Below are 21,165 nucleotides of genomic sequence, written 5' to 3'. Positions count from 1 at the left end.
CCATAAAGACATTTACGGCCTGAGTCTCACTTTAACCTAGAGGTCTCCCTCCCTCCCTCCCTCCCTCCCTCCCTCCCTCCCTCCCTCCCTCCCCTCTGCATCTGAGGTCCTGGGACCAGCATGGTTAAGATAACTGCAGGCACAAAGTAGGTGGGTGGCATAGGCCTGGGAGTGTTTGTGTGTGTGTGTGTGTGTGTGTGTTCTGAGTGTGTGTTTGATCTCCGTGTTGTATTTAGATGTTTAGTGGGATATCCTATCACCTCCAGTGGTAGTGTGGTCAGCCTTGTGGTCGGTGTGGGGGGGCCAGGATGGAGGGAGGGATGTGTGGGGGCCGAGAGCGAGATGAAAGAGGGGAGAGACAGTCCCGTTTGTGTTTTTATCACTGCTGTGTTTGCTCTCCTCCTCCGCCCCTCTGAGGGTTGTGTTAAGGGAAACGATATTGGCACGGTTGTTTTTAGGTCACGCGCAGGTTTTAAGATACGCTGCTTGCTTGCGTTCTTTTCACCCTGTTCGTGGTTTTGCCCTGCCAGCACAATAAGAAAGGGGAGGGGGGGGGGGGGGTTCCTAGAATCTTGGAATAATGTTGTGACTGTGGGTCTCTGAAGGTGGCCAATCAGGCGGGATTGGGGCTGCTGTGTCTAATGAGGATATATTCCCAGATGACTTTGTGCCCCAGACCCTGGTGTTGAACCAACTTTAGCTCTAGTACAACTTCCCCAAAGCACAAGCAAGCAGTGGAACACAATCAATCAACATTTGGGAACATCATTTCTTGATTTGGGTTTTGAGGCAGACAGAATATTTCTATCCCTAAAAATGTGAAAAGTTAGTGTTTGGAAGACTGGGCTGTTAATTAAACGTGGTCAGTTTTGAATTAGAGTTTCTCACATTTCACATGCTGTGCCCATGTGCCTGCGCTGGGCTGAGGAGGGTGAAAGCATCTAGGCTGTGGCCCAAATAGGTACTGGTCAAAAGTAGTGCACTATATAGGGAATAGGGTGCCATTTGGCACTGGCCCCTAACAGTGCTTTAATTGTATGAGAATTTCAGCCTATGTTTTACTTAATATTCCAAATATCTGGAAAGCTATTAGGTATCCACAGCAGTCACCCACGTGAGGTAGAGCTGCGAGGCATAGCAACAGGGGTCAAACAGCCATAGCAACAGGGGTCAAAGGATAAAGGTAAAGATGGATGGGGCCTCAGTGGTGCATGCTGCAGAGTTGAAGACCTGAGGAGCAGTCTGAACAGCATATTCCTCACATTCTGCTCAGATCTAACCCAGTTGGCCTGTCTGGCCAAGCATTTCTTCACTTGTTCAGCCCAGGCCTAGCCAGGATTTGGTTTGGCTCATTCAGCACAACTCTCAAAAACAACTGTATGAAGACTTAAGGAACTAAAGCTGCGTAAACATGAATTAAGGGAGACTAACTAGGAGGGGATTTAGCTTCAGCTCGCTGGTAAATTGGATGATGTTGCATCATGGTTTGAAGGAGGCGTGATGTCACTTGAATTGAATCGTCTTTCTCTGCCTGCGGGCCGTTGTCTGTGTCCATGGTGTTTTCAGAGCTGTTCCAAGCCGATGTGGATGAGTTCTGTCAATACTACGGACGGCGGGACGGAGGCCTGTGCTTCCCAGATTTCCACCGAAAGCAAACACGGGGACAGGACTCCAACTACTTGGGAGATGAGAAAGTCGAAGACATCAACAGGTTTGTAACGTTTCACTTTCAAAATCTCTTTAGGAAGAGTGCATTTAAAGTATGCTTTTTAAATATTGAGTTCACCATCCAAAAAGGACGCTTTCAGTGAGTTGAGGAAAGAGAGGCCATAGTGTGTATCGTGGCATCTCCACACTCTGAACCCAGTGTGTCACTTTGACTGGCCACCACCACCGGTCTCGCCCCAGGCGATATGTACTATGAACCAGGGTCATGGGAGACATGCCAAAGCCAAGCCTGGATGACCTTACCCGTCACCCATCTCTCCAGTCATCACCAAAGCCTGCCGTTTATTCAGGGTGCATTGGGCCAGGCTTTGGCCACACAATGGAAATGCTTACCCTGCAGGCCAGCCCTCCCTCACTGCTAGCTAGCAGTACGTCATAGACAAACTTTCCCCTTTTTTTTGTCTGCTCCGGTGGAGAGAGAACCTCTGAGCTCCCCGTCTCCGTCCCAAATGGCACCCTATTCCCTATGTAGTGCACTAGTCTTATGGGCCCTGGTGAAAAGTAGTACACCATATAGGGAATAGGGTGCCATTTGGGACACAGACCCGTTCTAGCCCCCCTGACGCGAGCTGAGAGCGCTGCTGCTGGACATGTGACCAACTGACCGTCCTGCTGTCTCGAGCCGGATCGGACCAGACCAGAGAAACTATGCTGATGCTGTCTGTCTATGATGTCTAGCTAAGTGCTGTCTGCATTCCTGGGGTTGATGGGGTTCTCCTCTAGTCGTTTCTAGTAATGACCCCTTGCTATGCTAAAGAGCACTGTAATTGTAATTGCACTGAACTCTAGGATGGATGGCCGGGATGGCCGAGGAGAGATATAGAGCTTCTGTTGGCAGCCGCTCATCTAAAGGGAGTCTTGTTGAGCTGACTCTCCCCTTCTCATCTTCCGCCTGGGGCCGGCCAAGAGATGATGAGCAAGGAGAGAGGGCCAGGTTTTAACCACCGATGTCATCTTACATCGTAAGTCTTAATCAGACCTCCCACTTCAAAACTGGCCTGAGGGAGAGAGAGAGAGAGGTAGAGCGAGAGATAGAGAGAGCTAGGGAGCGAGAGAGGCAGGGGGAGAGATAGAGAGAGAGCCAGGGAGCGAGAGAGAGTGGCAGTGAGAGAGAGAGAGAGCCAGAGTGAGGGAGAGAGAGAGAGAGAGAGAGAGAGAGAGAGAGAGACAGGGAGCGAAAGAGAGAGATAGAAAAAGAGGGCGCACATCTGCTGTGTGTATGAACTTGACACATGCGTCACGATGACAGCATAGCACCAGACAGGAAACTGACGGGGTGAGATAACTGAACTTACACCCTTTTTCCTCCAATGAATATCCATCCTTCACTCAGACTCTCAATGGCAAATTATGCCCAGGGATTGGGAATGTCTTGAAACAAGTGTGTGAGGAGCGAGAATCAGCGTCACCGCCTTCATGTGTTAGCTAGCCGTCGCGATGTTGTATAATGGAGTTTGAATGTTCTGTTTCCCACATCAAATGTGAACTGTGGTTTAGCGCAACACTTGTTGCACAGCTGGAGACCCCTCATCCCCCATTTAAGCATTGCTCCACTAAATTCACCCGTGGAGTGACATATGTGTGTGTGTGTGTGTGCCCAATGCACATGAATCAAAGTCACTGCCTATGGAAGTGTCTAAACTCTTACTCAACCCTTCCCATCGTGTCATGCTATTGCTTCACTCGTACTTTGTAAATCACTGGTATTAACTTACTGTCAAAGTCAACTCAATCAGTGTATGTATATTGTGGGGGGTATATTCTGTCTTTCTCTCTCTCTCTCTCTCTCTCTCTCTCTCTCTCTGCTCGCTCTCTCTCGCTCTCTCGATCTGTCTCTCACGCTCTCTCGATCTGTCTCTCACGCTCACTCTCGCTCTTTCTCCTTCTCTCCATCTCCCTCCTTCCTTTCCTCTCTCAACGGGATTATCTGTCTGCGACCCTTGACCTTTCGTTCCTCCTCCTGCCGCCCAGGAAGCACAAGCACAACTGCTACTGTGCCCAGGTGGTGCTGAGTGGGCTGAGGCAGCCAGTAGCCGTGGTGCACTGTGGGGACGGATCCCAGCGCCTCTTTGTCCTGGAGAAGGAGGGCTTCGTCCGGGTGCTGACCCATAACATGGAGCTGCTGAAAGAGCCTTTTCTGGACATCCACAAGCTGGTGCAGACCGGACTCAAGGTCAGTGAGGAACACAACACGCATCCCTAATGACACCCTATTCTCTACATAGTGCACTACTTCTGTGTTGCAAACATTGAGGAGAGGGAGAGAGAGTGGAACACAGTCTTGGACACTCCTCAAACATTTCTACTTCTAAGACCTACCTCTCTCGTCTGATAACTCCGACCAGCCAAGACCCTTCCTTCCAGACTTAACCCCCCTGGAGTCTGCCCGCCAGTCTAACACTTCATTAAGCAATTAAAGAAAACCATCAGCTATATATTAATTTTCTCAACACAGCTAACTCACACATTGTTATCTTTCAGTAGCTTAGCACACACGTTGAGAACATTGCTAATGTGCTGCTAATTCGTATAAGGTGGATAAATGGCTTTTTAAGTGTTACTCTACTCTCCCCCACCAAGCTGTTTCCATACAGGTTAGCTCTGTACAATCCCACAAGATGAAAAACGATCAGACTAACACGTCACTGGCCAATACTTTATTTTGATAAATTGTGTCGTATGATATGATTTCACACAGCAATAGCCCCTCTCACAACAGTGGAAGACCAGCTGTATCTGTCTTTTAGTAGTCAAGCCTGTCTACACCATCTCTATTCTCTCTCTCTCTCTCTCTCTCTCTCTTTCTCTCTCTCTCTCTCTGTCTCTCTCTCTCTATTATCTCTCTATTCTCTCTCTCTCTCTCTCTCTCTCTCTCTATTCTCTCTCTATTCTCTCTCTCTCTCTCTATTCTCTCTCTCTCTCTCTCTATTCTCTCTCTATTCTCTCTCTCTCTCTCTCTCTCTATTCTCTCTCTCTCTCTCTCTCTCTCTCTCTCTCTCTCTCTCTATTCTCTCTCTCTCTCTATTCTCTCTATCTCTCTCTCTATTCTCTCTCTATTCTCTCTCTCTCTCTCTATTCTCTCTCTCTCTCTCTCTCTCTCTATTCTCTCTCTCTCTCTATTCTCTCTCTCTCTCTCTATTCTCTCTCTATTCTCTCTCTCTCTCTCTATTCTCTCTCTATTCTCTCTCTCTCTCTCTATTCTCTCTCTATTCTCTCTCTCTCTCTCTATTCTCTCTCTCTCTCTCTCTCTCTCTCTATTCTCTCTCTCTCTCTATTCTCTCTCTCTCTCTCTCTCTATTCTCTCTCTATTCTCTCTCTCTCTCTCTATTCTCTCTCTACTCTCTCTCTCTCTCTCTCTCTCTCTCAAGTGAGTGAGGTAGACAACATACAAAGTGAATATGTAAAGTGAAAAACAACAAAAATTAACAGTAAACATTACACATACAGAGGTTTCAAAACAGTAAAGACATTACAAATGTCATATTATATATATATACAGTGTTTTAACAATGTACAAATGGTTAAAGGACACAAGTTAAAATAAATAAGCATAAATATGGGTTGTATTTACAATGGTGTGTGTTCTTCACTGGTTGCCCTTTTCTCGTGGCAACAGGTCACAAATCTTGCTGCTGTGATGGCACACTGTGGAATTTCACCCAGTAGATATGGGAGTTTTTCAAAATTGGATTTGTTTTCGAATTCTTTGTGGATCTGTGTAATCTGAGGGAAATATGTCTCTCTAATATGGTCATACATTGGGCAGGAGGTTAGGAAGTGCAGCTCAGTTTCCACCTCATTTTGTGGGCAGTGAGCACATAGCCTGTCTTCTCTTGAGAGCCATGTCTGCCTACGGCGGCCTTTCTCAATAGCAAGGCTATGCTCACTGAGTCTGTACATAGTCAAAGCTTTCCTTAATTTTGGGTCAGTCACAGTGATCAGGTATTCTGCCGCTGTGTACTCTCTGTTTAGGGCCAAATAGCATTCTAGTTTGCTCTGTTTTTTTGTTAATTCTTTCCAATGTGTCAAGTAATTATCTTTTTGTTTTCTCATGATTTGGTTGGGTCTAATTGTGCTGTTGTCCTGGGGCTCTGTAGGGTGTGTTTGTGTTTCTCTCTCTCTCTATCTAATTATCTCTCTATTCTCTCGCTCTCTCTCTCTCTCTCTCTATCTATTCTCTCTCTCTCTCTCTCTCTCTCTCTCTCTCTCTCTCTCTCTCTCTCTCTCTCTCTCTCTCTCTCTCTCTCTCTATCTATTCTCTCTCTATTCTCTTGCTCTCTCTCTCTATCTATTCTCTCTCTATTCTCTCTCTCTCCCTCCCTCTCTCTTTCCCTCTCTCTTTCCCTCTCCACCCTCGGTTGCTAAAGAAACATCTGGTGTCTGTTGAGACCGTTCTAATAACGAGGGGTCTAAGGAGATGAACTGTGTTCACGGTGCACAAACACACACACACCAGAAGTACTCGTCACCCGTCCCTCTCCACTGCAGTTTCCTCGAGACAGGAAACCATTGGCATGTCTGGTACTTCTGAAAAGAATTAGCACCTATCTGACATTTACTCACTCAGTCTGGTCTGCTCTGACCTCCGATCATCATGGAAATCTAACTTCCAGAGAACAGGGGAGGAGAAGAGGAGAGAGGGCCTGGAGCTGGGGCTCGGGTTGGCTGGCCTCCCCCCTCAAAGATATGTTATACTGCCGTGTGGTTTGGAACCTTCTCCGAGAGAAGAGGGAGAAGAGAGAAGCGGAGCAGCACACCCACGAGAGCGAATCAAGAAGAAATTCAATCATCACCGCCCGCCCGCCCGCTCCTCCGTAGCTTTGTGTTGGCAGAGCCTCTGGGCAACAGTTGAATAGGAAGTCGTCTTTTTCTTTATCGACGTCGTCTTGGAAGCCGGGGAGAGGATTGGTGTAGTGGAGCAGTATTCCATGTAGGCATCATTTCAACCTCAGTAGTGTGCACCATAGACATGCAGCGTCAGGTCCAGTGCCAGTAGTTGGAAACATCATCTTTATAGCTGTGTAGGATTGTTAAGCTTTTGAAATGGCCTATAATTTACCATGTCATTTCAGGTTCAGTTTCAATTTCTCACCTGCTAGGACCTGTTAATGCTATCGTAGCTCTTACCAGCTCTTACCACACAACTTTACATGGAGACATCCACTTCTGCCACTGACGGTTAGCTATGTGTCACAGACAGGTTTGGGGTCAATTCCATTTCAATTCTAGACAATTCAGGAAGTGCAATGACATTCTCTTCAACGCTTTTCAATGAAGAACATTTGGAAATGGAATTGGAATTTGTTTTTTCTTTTCTGAATTGACTGGAATTGAAATGGAATTGACTCCAGCCCTGCTCACAGACAGTTACATCTAGAGCTGTCTCAGAGAAGGAGTACTGATCTGGGATCATCTTTCCCCCTGTCCATGTAATCAAGGTCATTGTGTGAGTTAAAAGGCAACTCTTAATACATATGGCCCCTGATGATGTTTATCCGTATCCAAGGCGATAGCTGTAGTTTTTGAATTTGAGAGTGAACTGATAGTGTCCAGAGATAGGGAAATGGGGAAGAGGAGGAGGAGGGGGCACACTTTTTGGACAGGAATTTTATCTATCACGCATGCCTCCCACCGTTCCTTTAGAAAGAGGACAGTGGAGATTACAGGGAGTGAAGCGGACCCCAGCGAATGGACATGCAAACAGGCCCACAGGGAACCCAGGACGACCCTCCTGCTGTCTTATCATCATTAAACCTAACTGCTAGCGGATAAAACAATCATTATGACAATTAGAGAGTGGCTTGAGACCCGGCAGGCTGGCCGGTAGGCCCCCCTGAGTCCTATTCTGTGATGTTGGCTATTGGCTGCTACAAGACTCTGGCCGCACGGGGCCCCCAGCATCAGGGGACCAGGGGGGATACTAGGGGGGGCATCCAGAGGGGGCTACCAGGGGGGGCTGAGGTGTTTACTCACTGCATCAACAGGACATAGTTCTCTCTATACATATAGAACACCCAGGAGCCTCAGGGGAAGTGGGAGATGAGAAGGGTGGGCTGGAGTGAGCCTCACTGAGAGGGGAAGATAAGGGTTTATCATTGCCCTGACTCCCCTAGCTGCCACATGCTTTGATTGTAATGTTCTGTGGTTCCTTCTGTGGTTCCTTCTGCCGACCCCCCCCGTGACAATTAAGATGACCCGCTCAGACACAATGCTGCCGAAGGGAGGGAGCAAGGGAGGCTCTCCTTCTCTCTTCATTGCACCGTGGGTGTTCCCTGACACCCAATCTCCCTTTCCCCTCCTGTCATTACTTGATTGTGTGTAACGCACTTGCTGGCGTCCTCTTCCCGGTAGGAAGCCTGCTAATTCCGACATTCCCTAACACCCCTTCTCCCACACACAGAGTCCTCTCTCAAACTTGCCCTGTTTGACATTGTTTCTGTCCATCTGTCCCGGAGGCGTCACAGTCACCATCCTCCAAGCCCATTGGATCAGATACTCTCATCTCTAACAACTGATTGACTGATTGTTTCCCAGCTGCTTTGTGATTAAACGGAGACTTGCACCACCACCGCCAGGCTGTGGCTCAGATGTGGTGAAGGCGGCTTGGCGGGCACGGTGCGAAACCGTGTGGCACAGTCCTGAACAGGGCGCTGTTATCTTTACGACTCGTCACTACCAACTGTACCACACGGCGTGTTCAGCACGTCTCAGCTCAGTACTAACACCTGATAGTGTCATGCTGACTATAAAGCCATCACGGCGCGTTAACTGAGGTGCTCAGACAGTTAACTTGTTTTGGGTTTTCTGTTTCGAGCGAGAACCACTTCCAGATGCTGTTGAAGGAGAGAGAATGCAGCCCAACATCCATACTTAGTCTCCCTGTATCCAGCGGTGGCTGACAATACGCTGGCTTTGATTTCATTCATGGTGACACATTGCCTATGCGCAAATAGAGCGACGCCGTTGTTGGTTGCTTACATCAGCCAGCTGCAAAGGCAATGGGGCGAAAGCGGTTTGGAATGAAGACATCTGCTTTGAGCAGTGTGGGTTCGCCTAACACTCTTATTGAAGTGTGTTAGCCTGTGTGACAGGGCTAGGGGCGCGGACGCGCAATAAAATATATTCACTGTGAGACAAATATCTCATGCTGTGTTCTTGTGCTCTGTCACACTGCATCTACAGCTGTTGGGCTAACTCAGCCAGAGACAGTAGAGGTTCCTCTCAGACTGTCAGGCTAACTCAACCAGAGAGAGCAGAGGTTCCTCTCAGACTGTCAGGCTAACTCAGCCAGAGAGAGTAGAGGTTCCTCTCAGACTGTCAGACTAACTCAGCCAGAGAGAGTAGAGGTTCCTCTCAGACTGTCAGGCTAATTCAGCCAGTGAGAGTAGAGGTTCCTCTCAGACTGTCAGGCTAACTCAGCCAGAGAGAGTAGAGGTTCCTCTCAGACTGTCAGGCTAATTCAGCCAGAGACAGTAGAGGTTCCTCTCAGACTGTCAGGCTAACTCAACCAGAGACAGTAGAGGTTCCTCTCAGACTGTCAGGCTAACTCAGCCAGAGAGAGTAGAGGTTCCTCTCAGACTGTCAGGCTAACTCAGCCAGAGAGAGTAGAGGTTCCTCTCAGACTGTCAGGCTAACTCGCCAGAGAGAGTAGAGGTTCGTCTCAGACTTTCAGGCTAACTCAGCCAGAGAGAGTAGAGATTCCTCTCAGACTGTCAGGCTAACTCAGCCAGAGAGAGTAGAGGTTCCTCAGACTGTCAGGCTAACTCAGCCAGAGAGAGTAGAGGTTCCTCTCAGACTGTCAGGCTAACTCAGCCAGAGAGAGTAGAGGTTCCTCTCAGACTGTCAGGCTAACTCAGCCAAAGAGATTAGAGGTTCCTCTCAGACTGTCAGGCTAACTCGCCAGAGAGAGTAGAGGTTCGTCTCAGACTGTCAGGCTAACTCAGCCAGAGTGAGTAGAGGTTCCTCTCAGACTGTCAGGCTAACTCAGCCAGAGAGAGTAGAGGTTCCTCTCAGACTGTCAGGCTAACTCCGCCAGAGAGAGTAGAGGTTCCTCTCAGACTGTCAGGCTAACTCAGCCAGAGAGAGTAGAGGTTCCTCTCAGACTGTCAGGCTAACTCAGCCAGAGAGAGTAGAGATTCCTCTCAGACTGTCAGGCTAACTCAGCCAGAGAGAGTAGAGGTTCCTCTCAGACTGTCAGGCTAACTCAGCCAGAGAGAGTAGAGGTTCCTCTCAGACTGTCAGGCTAACTCAGCCAAAGAGAGTAGAGGTTCCTCTCAGTCTGTCAGGCTAACTCAGCCAGAGAGAGTATAGGTTCCTCTCAGACTGTCAGGCTAACTCAGCCAGAGAGAGTAGAGGTTCCTCTCAGACTGTCAGGCTAACTCAGCCAGAGAGAGTAGAGGTTCCTCTCAGACTGTCAGGCTAACTCAGCCAAAGAGAGTAGAGGTTCCTCTCAGTCTGTCAGGCTAACTCAGCCAGAGAGAGTATAGGTTCCTCTCAGACTGTCAGGCTAACTCAACCAGAGAGAACAGAGGTTCCTCTCAGACTGTCAGGCTAACTCAACCAGAGAGAGTAGAGGTTCCTCTCAGACTGTCGGAGATAAGTGCCCTGCGGATGATAAATTAGCTCTTACTCCTACTGTTGACTCCCTCTGAGAACTGAAGCGCTGATACTGAAGGAGGGGGGGCAGCAATGTTAATCTTACTGTTATCCTATTTATGTAATGGGAAGAGGAACATACGCTGGATTACGTCAAGAGAAAGTTCAGTGAAAGTCGTAGTTTATCAAGATGGAGTCGTAGACCCAAAACATTACTCTGTTGGCCGACATGTCGTGTGATACAGGAAATTGCCTGGCTGCCTCCTCCATTATAAAAGTGGTTTTGCATCCAATCTGATTGGGCTGGGTGGTTTGGTCTCTTTAGTTTTTTCTCCCCTCTCCCTTCGTTATGAGACTGAGTGATCTCTGGTCTAAGCTCCGACCTTGTCATAGGATTAATGTGTGTTAACAGGTGGGGGGGGGGGGGGGGGGGGGTTGACTTGGCTCCCTGGTTTCATTGTGCTGGAGTAACCAGGGGGAGGTGGGGGGCTGAATGAGTGTGAACATTTCAGATTGCCTTTGAGGTAAAAGGGACTGCATTGTTTTTCTCCAATCAGCTCTCCTCGTAGTGGAATGTATTTTTGTGAGGATTGCCAGAGCCAATGAGGATCAAAAGGCGCTGGGCTAACAATGCAGGGAGCCAAACCATGCATCATGGAACAGAAAGGCAGCTGCCTGGCGGGATTGGAAACGGTAGCCACTCACTATGCTCCGCTCCCTGCTCCGGCTCCCGTTCCACAGCTCTATGGAATGCTGCTGATGTTCTGGTGAGAACTCCAACTCTGCCTCGCCTGGCTCTTGACACCAAAAACAACGGCCAAAAACGGAAGAACAATGTCCGGCCTACGCTGTGAATCTGGAGGCAGGTGTTGGTGGAGCATCAACAGACAGACAGACAGACAGACAGACAGACAGACAGACAGACAGACACAGCCCCTTGAGATTCCACCAGAGCCCACTACCACACTGGGAGGAAGAATGATGGTGGTCGTAAAAAAGGAAGGAGAAGGAGAAGAACAGTTTAAGGAGAAAAGGAGGGAAGCTTGTTTTCAAGTCAAGGCGTTGAAGTGATTTGTGGAGGGCCTGACAGAGGTGTCACAATGACATCATCGATGGCCATTGTCCCCCCCTGCTACTAGGCTTTGTTCTCCCATGACCAGAAAAGGGGGTGGTCAGAGGACCTGTAGGAGGCTAGTGGGAGGAGCTATAGGAGGTGGGCTCATTGTAATGGCTGGAATGGAATTAATGGAACAGTATCAAACAGATCAAACATATAGAAACCCCGTTTGACTCCGTTCCATTGATTCCATTCCAGCCATTACAATGAGCACGTCCTCCTATAGCTCCTCCCACCAGCCTCCACTGCAGTACACCCAGTACCTCTCCTCTAAATAACTCCGCACAGTAGAGCAGGAAGATAGTGAAACCTCACTTTGTTTATATTTTAACTGGAACTAATACTCAACACACAAACACTTCAAATGAGTTCTTTTGTCTATCACTTGGAGCAGAGCTGCCTACTTACATTGTCAACAGTATGTCTGCTGTAGCTTTGGCAGTAATTTGATAGCGATGCATCTGCCAAGGTATTTTTTCTCTTCTCCTAATCAGGAGTTAAGATTGAATTGGGGTGTGTCCCAAATGGCATCCTATTCCCTAGCGGGTTTGGGCCAAAAGTAGTGCGCTATGTAGGGAATAGGGTGCCATTTGGAACTCAGGCCTAGTTTCCAAGTGTTTGTTTCTTATGACCTGGTGTTAGCGCTGCTGCCGTCCGTATGCCTTCTGGTTATGACGAGCAGTCATTAGCGAGAGAGCTAATATTTCAGCCCATTTACCGCCTCTGTGTTTTAGTGGTCTTTTAGCTGAAGATCAAACAGCTCCTTCCTTTTGGAATTCTTGTGTTGACCCGCTCCTTCCCAGTGTTTATGGGGGGAATTCGGGTCACTGCATCCCAAATCTGACATATGGGTCAATCATTTTAAGGTGAGGGACGGGAATGGTTGTCTGTGGCAAACTAGAATCATGTCCCACTCATTACTGTCAATGTGCAGTTTATTGGACTCACTACCAACCCCACATAAATCCTGTTATTTTGAGCAACACCGGAATTTACATTGAGTAGTTCTCATAAATTCTCGTCGAGAGGAACTCTTATTTATTCGTCAACGTTCGCATTTTTTATCTTAACGGTGGTATTGAAAGGACCCCGGTGTCTGATCACTGTAGGCCTAGCTCGTACAGAACAGGGCTGACGACACGGACATCACATTCCATTGGAATGTTTGACTGGGTTCTGCCCTTCGCCGTCCAAACAGTTTCTGGGGGATCCAGTACACTTTAACCAATTTATGATCTGTGTTGCTTGGCCTGTGACCCGGGACTACACCTCTGCTAATGCCTCCACACTGTAGGCCTAACACAAAGGCCAGACCTCCTCGCTCTCTTTGCCTAAATTCCTTTTTAAATATTTTGAGAGGGAATTCCAAGAGGTTGACGCAGGCAGATCGGCATTGATTCTGGCTGATGTTGATGCTGCTGGTTTGCCTCCTTCAGTGAGGTAGCCATTCTAGGGGGTTTTGAGGTCGATTTTTGCATCCACGCCAGCCAGCATCAATGCTTCTGTTATTGAGGGAGGAATGGGGGTTGAGCTGTTTTGGAGAGGGGGGGACAACAACATATGGCCAAAAATGTAAGGGGGCACGTTTTAAACATCGTTAACACCTAAGCCTGGCATTCTGTTCATTCTTTTGTTAAGAGAGGGAGAGAGAGAAACACAAAGACCTGATTGCATTGCCTAGGGACTGAAATGCTATAGCTGCTTATTACAGCTAACTATGATGGGAGGACCACCAGAGTTGTGACTGATGTAGCTGCCTCCGGGGTGAGACAAAGGTTTACGTATTACACAAGCAATTTAGATGGTTTCTAAACATGTTGCCAAGACACTGGGTGCAGGGAGCCCTGTCCTTGTTTAGGTTCTCTTTCTCTTCCCCCCTCCATCTCTGTCCTCAAATTTTGCATGGTGCGGCGGGAGGGAGGGGGGGGGGGGGGGCTGAAGGACTCTGCACTTTTGTGTTCTCTATGAACTACGAGTGAGCTAATAAATTCTTTCAGCCACTCAGCATAGCATTCACGGATATCCCCCAAAGATTACACACACAAATCACCGGACAATGGAGGCCGCCGGGATGGCCTGGGCGTCGCAGGGGCCCCGAGGACAAGCTGGAGAGAGAGAGAGAGAGGGCTGGGCTGGGCTGGGGTGGGGTGGGCTGGAGGAGGATCGAGGGGGAGCACTGGCTGGAGTCAAATGTTTTATAATGGTTTGTAATGCAGTAGTCAATGAGGGCGGTAGTGGAGGTACGGTATGTGGGGAGGACAGAAGAGGGGGATTCGGTTGGGAGGGGTGGGCACTGGGTATCTACAGAGACCAAGATGGAAGGAGACGAGAGAGAAAGAAATATAGTGAGAAAAGTAGAGAGAAATTGACAATGTGAAGGGTGATTGGCTGTGGTTTATAGGTTGGCTTTGACTTTAGTTACTACAGCACAAGCAGCAGAAAGAAAGAAAGAAAGAAAGAAAGAAAGAAAGAAAGAAAGAAAGAAAGAAAGAAAGAAAGAAAGAAAAAGTAGGGACATAATTAACTTGTTGGTCCTTTATATTTGTCCTCTGACTGCAGGCAGGAGATGAAAGGGGTCTGCTAGGTCTCACATTCCACCCCAATTACAAGAAGAACGGCAAGCTGTACGTCTCCTACACCACCAACCAGGAGCGCTGGGCCATCGGACCGCACGACCACATTCTGCGCGTGGTCGAGTACACCGTCTCCAGGTAACTAGTGGAGAAACCCATGCCAAACATTTACCATTTACGGTTCAACCACTGATAGTACAGAAACGTCCTGCGTGTGGTCGAGTACACCGTCTCCAGGTAAAATCTGTGAAATTACATTGAACCAAAGTTGAATAAACGTTGAATTGACATCTATGTCCTGTGGGCACCGTCTCCAGGTAAAATAGGAGAAACCAAACCAACCACCCCCTAGATACATTCATTGACCACACATGGTTCAACCAATGACGATGCAGAAACAAGCAAAGCCTAAATAAGATGGATTTCAGTGTCGATATTCCTGAGATAAATGTTTGCAGGTATAAAGTAGGGCTGGGAATTTCCAGGGACCTCACAATACGATATTATCATGATACTTAGGTGCCGATATGATATTTATTGCGATTCGCACTGTAATTTCATTGCAATGTTATTCGAAGTTTCAAACCTATTGCTCACCATATGTCTGCTGCAGAGAGACAAGAGAGAGAGAGCCATGAGAACACGAGTCTTGATCAGTCAGGAAAATAAAAGTGCTGAAAACATCTTGGCTCCCTATTTAAAAAGAAGATGGAGAACAAGCTATGAGGGGAAAATCCTGGAGTTTTGGAGCAGGTACAGCCAACTAGAACACAAATAACATTGTGATACTGTCAAAACAATACCATACATCGTCAAAAATAATATCCCGATATGTAACAACTATTTTGTTCACCATCACTAGTATACGGTACAGTTGATGAACAGGAAATGTTTATTTTCTAGTGAGTTTTGAATGGAGCCTGTGCCGGCTAGCTGCCAAGTCAAGTCCTGCACAGTGAAACGTGTTTTCTGACGTTGACAGCTTTTGCTTTTATTGAAAACTGAAAATGGCCGCTAATGACAACTGTAGATGTTTGTGGCTCTGCAGGTGATATACCAGAGCTCCGTTGCACAACAATCCGTGATTAACAAAACAAACTTCTCGTAACTATACTAGTTAAAGTATTACGTTTTTATTATTATAATCACTGTATGGCTCGGTTTAAAGACTTCATTTTTCAAACTGTTATAATCTTGGCGGTGCTGGCGTTTTGAGGAGGAGCCATTGCGTTGGTATTTGTATGTCACTCAGTGTGAAATAGTCCATCTCTTCCTGGCAGAGTAACGACCCTGAAGGAAAATAATAAGAACCTCTCTGTCTAAATACCCTGCCCAAAATAACACATCATTAAACATTTTGTGGCTGTTAACATGAAGCCAAATCTTTTCTCTGGACTTGGAAAGACATCACTTTATGGGTTTGAGTTACAGCTTTGAGTTGAGATTCACCCCAACATCGTAATAACGTCCTAACTCTGAGCTTTAATGAAGCGTCAAATCTAAAACCCAATGTCTCCAGACAACAAGCTCATTAAACACTCTTCTCGTTGGCGTGTTGTCGGTGAGTTAGCTTGTTTTTACATGTCAGAATTTTCTCCTGCAGTGGTATCATCTTACTCACGTACATAATTGCTATTTTTCCCATCCAGGCATTACATGAGCACCTCTCTGTTTAATCAGGACATCCTTTAAATATACGTCTCAAACGTTCTTTACCTTTTGTCTCAATATGTGTAGTAGGCCCCAATAGTGTCAACATATGTTTAGGGCTCATTTTGGTTAATGCATGGGTGTGTTAGGACTTGGTTGGAGAAAAAGCATGCACACACTATGACCCCTAAGACTGTCCACCCTTGGTATGGAATGTATTGAAGCATCACGCAAGCCTCTGACAATACACTCTAGGTTCCTCTCATAGAGATATGAAACAATACACTCTAGGTTCCTCTCATAGATATATAAAACAATACACTCTAGGTTCCTCTCATAGAGATATAAAACAATACACTCTAGGTTCCTCTCATAGAGATATGAAACAATACACTCTAGGTTCCTCTCATAGAGATATGAAACAATACACTCTAGGTTCCTCATAGAGATATGAAACAATACACTCTAGGTTAATCATAGAGATATGAAACAATACACTCTAGGTTCCTCATAGAGATATGAAACAATACACTCTAGGTTCCTCATAGAGATATAAAACAATACACTCTAGGTTCCTCATAGAGATATAAAACAATACACTCTAGGTTCCTCTCATAGAGATGTAAAACAATACACTCTAGGTTCCTCTCATAGAGTTTTAAAACAATACCCTCTAGGTTCCTCTCATAGAGATATGAAACAATACACTCTAGGTTCCTCATAGAGATATAAAACAATACACTCTAGGTTCCTCTCATAGAGATATAAAACAATACACTCTAGGTTTCTCATAGAGATATAAAACAATACACTCTAGGTTCCTCATAGAGATATGAAACAATACACTCTAGGTTCCTCTCATAGAGATATAAAACAATACACTCTAGGTTCCTCATAGAGATATAAAACAATACACTCTAGGTTCCTCTCATAGAGATATGAAACAATACACTCTAGGTTCCTCTCATAGAGATATGAAACAATACACTCTAGGTTCCTCATAGAGATATGAAACAATACACTCTAGGTTAATCATAGAGATATGAAACAATACACTCTAGGTTCCTCATAGAGATATGAAACAATACACTCTAGGTTCCTCATAGAGATATAAAACAATACACTCTAGGTTCCTCATAGAGATATAAAACAATACACTCTAGGTTCCTCTCATAGAGATGTAAAACAATACACTCTAGGTTCCTCTCATAGAGTTTTAAAACAATACCCTCTAGGTTCCTCTCATAGAGATATGAAACAATACACTCTAGGTTCCTCATAGAGATATAAAACAATACACTCTAGGTTCCTCTCATAGAGATATAAAACAATACACTCTAGGTTTCTCATAGAGATATAAAACAATACACTCTAGGTTCCTCATAGAGATATGAAACAATACACTCTAGGTTCCTCTCATAGAGATATAAAACAATACACTCTAGGTTCCTCATAGAGATATAAAACAATACACTCTAGGTTCCTCTCATAGAGATATGAAACAATACACTCTAGGTTCCTCTCATAGAGATATGAAACAATACACTCTAGGTTCCTCATAGAGATATGAAACAATACACTCTAGGTTAATCATAGAGATATGAAACAATACACTCTAGGTTCCTCATAGAGATATGAAACAATACACTCTAGGTTCCTCATAGAGATATAAAACAATACACTCTAGGTTCCTCATAGAGATATAAAACAATACACTCTAGGTTCCTCTCATAGAGATGTAAAACAATACACTCTAGGTTCCTCTCATAGAGTTTTAAAACAATACCCTCTAGGTTCCTCTCATAGAGATATGAGACAATACACTCTAGGTTCCTCATAGAGATATAAAACAATACACTCTAGGTTCCTCTCATAGAGATATAAAACAATACACTCTAGGTTTCTCATAGAGATATAAAACAATACCCTCCAGGTTCCTCTCATAGAGATATGAAACAATACACTCTAGGTTCCTCTCATAGAGATATAAAACAATACACTCTAGGTTCCTCATAGAGATATGAAACAATACACTCTAGGTTCCTCATAGAGATATGAAACAATACACTCTAGGTTCCTCATAGAGATATAAAACAATACACTCTAGGTCCCTCTCATAGAGATATAAAACAATACACTCTAGGTTCCTCTCATAGAGATATGAAACAATACACTCTAGGTTCCTCTCATAGAGATATGAAACAATACACTCTAGGTGTAACAGCTCTCGTTGGTAGAAGGAGACCAAGGCGCAGCGTGGTAGGCGTACATCGTATCTATTGATGACACCAAACAAAATAACAAAGTCAAAAAACGAAAGCACACAGCTCTGTCAAGCTACAGAAACTAAACAGAAAACAAGATCCCACAACCTAATGGTGGGGAGGTATGAAGATATGAGAAACAATGCATTTGATCGAACACTTTTCAATTTAATTTTGTTGATCAGGAAAAACCCAAATGTGGTGGACAGTAGGACCATGCGGATGCTGATAGAAGTGGCAGAGCTGCACAGGAAGCACCTGGGAGGACAGCTGCTGTTTGGCCCTGACGGCCTGCTGCACATCGTCCTGGGAGATGGCATGATCACCCTGGACGACATGGAGGAGATGGACGGCCTTAGGTGAGACCCAGTGGTCAGGGGGTCAAAGGTCAAGGGCAATATGTAGGCTATTTGGGGATTAGTCTGTGGGGATCATTCTGTCAGAATCTTTAGTATGGGTATCTTTCTATTGCCATCTTTCTATGGGTATCTTTCTATGGGAATCTTTCTATGGGAATCTTTCTATGGGCATCTTTCTATTCTCATCTTTCTATGGGTATCTTTCTATGGCCTTCTTTCTATGGGCATCTTTCTATGGCCATCTTTCTATGGGTATCTTTCTATGGCCATCTTTCTATGGGTATCTGTCTATGGGAGTCTTTCTATGGACATCTTTCTATGGACACCTTTCTATGGGTATCTGTCTATTCTCATCTTTCTATGGGTATCTTTCTATGGCAATCTTTTTTGGGGTATCTTTCAATGGCCATCTTTCTATGGGTATCTTTCTATGGCCTTCTTTCTATGGGCATCTTTCTATAGCCATCTTTCTATGGGCATCTTTCTATAGCCATCTTTCTATGGGTATCTTTCTATGGCCATCTTTCTATGTGTATCTTGTATCTTTCTATGGCCTTCTTTCTATGGGCATCTTTCTATGGCCATCTTTCTATGGGTATCTTTCTATGGCCATCTTTCTATTCTCATATTTCTATGGCCATCTTTCTATTCTCATTTTTCTATGGGTATCTTTCTATGGCAATCTTTTTATGGGTATCTTTCAATGGCCATCTTTCTATGGGTATCTTTCTATGGCCTTCTTTCTATGGGCATCTTTCTATGGCCATCTTTCTATGGTTATCTGCCTATGGGAGTCTTTCTATGGACATCTTTCTATGGGTATCTGTCTATGGGAGTCTTTCTATGGACATCTTTCTATGGGTATCTGTCTATGGGATATCTTTCTATGGCCATCTTTCTGCTGGTATTTTTTAGGCCACTGTAGGCCATTTCCCAAAAACTTAAAGGACAGTAAGTCTTCTAACATTTGGCAAGATGAAGCAATATGGCAGCAGTAAACCAAGACAGTAGCTACAGTTTTTCCACCTCCAACAGTTTCCTCCCAACTAACCAGTTGTCCTTTCTTGTGTGTGCTGTCTGCAGTGATTTCACAGGGTCTGTGTTGAGGGTGGACGTGGACACAGACTGCTGCACGGCTCCCTACTCCATACCCAGGAACAACCCCTACTTCAACAGCACCAACCAGCCACCAGAAATATTTGCCCACGGACTGCATGACCCAGGCAGGTGAGTGAAATGCTCCATGGCCATACCTAATACCTGTACCTACCCAGAGAATCCCACCAATACTTCACATACCTGATACCTGTACCCACCCAGAAAATCCCACCAATACTTCACTATGGTGTGTGTGTGTATCTTCTCATATATTAATATTAGTATATAGTATGTCGTATTTAATTGTGAGCGACAGTTAATTGTGAGTGACAGTTAATTCTGAGTGACAGTTCATTATGAGTGACTGTTGCACCTATTCCTTTCTAGTGTGTATCTTCTCAACTATGGACATGATCAGATCACTCCGTGTGTTACTGCCTCGGTTGTTCTGTGTCTTGACATGGTAAAAGGTTGATCATAGATTGACTGTACTAGGCTATGAGTTTCATTAGAACGTGTTCATCAATCTTACTGACTTGTAGCTGGGTGTGTGAGATATGCAGCTATTGATTTACAGTATCCCCGTTGCATGCCACTGTTTTATCATGTGGCACAACCACCCCAAGGTGACACTCAGGGAGTAACGCATCATCGCAGATGGACAGTGTCATGGCGTTCCAATGTTTTTCCCACTTATCCGTTCATTCCTGTCTTTCCCCAGGTGTGCCGTGGACCGGCATCATACGGATAACAACGGGAGTCTCTTGATCCTGTGCACGGACGCCAGCGGTAGGAACGCGTCTGCAGGGAGAATACTGGCGATCACTAAGGGGAAAGACTACGGTGAGTTCCTTCTTCTAATGGTTTTCCCTAACAACACTGAGGATGTGTCCCAAATGGCACCCTATTCCCTATATAGTGCACTACTTCTGAACAGAGTGCATGAGCCCTGGTTAAAAGGAGTGCACTTTATAGTGGACAGGCTGCCATTTGGGACCTTTAGGAGCCTGAGAGTGCCCTTTAGGAGTCTGTCTGGAATACATCAATGGGATATTAATGTTGCTTGTTATGAAAATAGCTCTGTCTGCCTTACAGTCTCATTTCATGTCCTCTCTCACCTTGGGAAAGTGTGGAAGAATATGATGGAATTCCTCACAAATGACCTTTTTGGATAACCTTTCATTTTACTCTGTGTTCTGCACGAGAACAACGATGTCTGTTTTTTTGGAACACAACTGGATTCTTTCCTGTTGTGAGAATGAGGTATTTGGTCAGCCTCCAACTTGTTCAGTACACAGTGTGTCTGAGTAAAAAATATTTTAAAAAGTATCAGAAGTTATTGTGATCCACAAACGATTTGTCCTCGCATATCGTTGCCAGGGGAATGCGAGTTTGTGTCCATGACTAGGATTTATAGTTGTCAGCCACGATGAATATCTTGATGATGGGTTAGTATAGTTGAAAGCACACTAAACAGAGCCATGAGGATCTGGGGTTCATATTCTCCTTGGTGCACGTCAAAAGAGCATAATCGACACCAGAACACTCTTTCTAACACAATGAAGAAATGAGTGCTGATGTTTGGTTTGAATCATGTAGAGCTGTTTGTTTGGTTCTAATAACCACACAATGAGTGCTATTTCAGCCACCCGCAAAACAACCCCCCCTAACCCCCTCCCTCCCAGCCCCTCAGCCTAGTTTAAAGCTCCCACCCATTCCATTGGCCACCTCTCACCCAGGACGATCACTGGTAGGGCCAAATTAACCCAGACCCCGGCCCC

General features: G+C 45.6%; 1 protein-coding gene across 1 annotated transcript in view; it reads left to right on the top strand.

The window, feature by feature from the left end:
• LOC110498648 (hedgehog-interacting protein) overlaps window positions 1–21,165 on the top strand; it is a 48,871-nt gene that overhangs the window by 10,197 nt on the left and 17,509 nt on the right. The window contains exons 3-8 of the mRNA XM_036954278.2: window positions 1,567–1,711; window positions 3,700–3,901; window positions 14,000–14,151; window positions 18,113–18,286; window positions 19,370–19,513; window positions 20,106–20,227. Coding sequence (XP_036810173.1) covers window positions 1,567–1,711; window positions 3,700–3,901; window positions 14,000–14,151; window positions 18,113–18,286; window positions 19,370–19,513; window positions 20,106–20,227 — 939 coding nt within the window. The remainder of the gene's footprint in view (window positions 1–1,566; window positions 1,712–3,699; window positions 3,902–13,999; window positions 14,152–18,112; window positions 18,287–19,369; window positions 19,514–20,105; window positions 20,228–21,165) is intronic.

The sequence above is a fragment of the Oncorhynchus mykiss genome, chromosome 19, assembly GCF_057628025.1.
Source record: "Oncorhynchus mykiss isolate SJ-2025 chromosome 19, ASM5762802v1, whole genome shotgun sequence".
In the NCBI taxonomy this organism is placed as follows: domain Eukaryota; kingdom Metazoa; phylum Chordata; class Actinopteri; order Salmoniformes; family Salmonidae; genus Oncorhynchus; species Oncorhynchus mykiss.
This window is presented reverse-complemented; position numbering and strand designations above follow the sequence as displayed.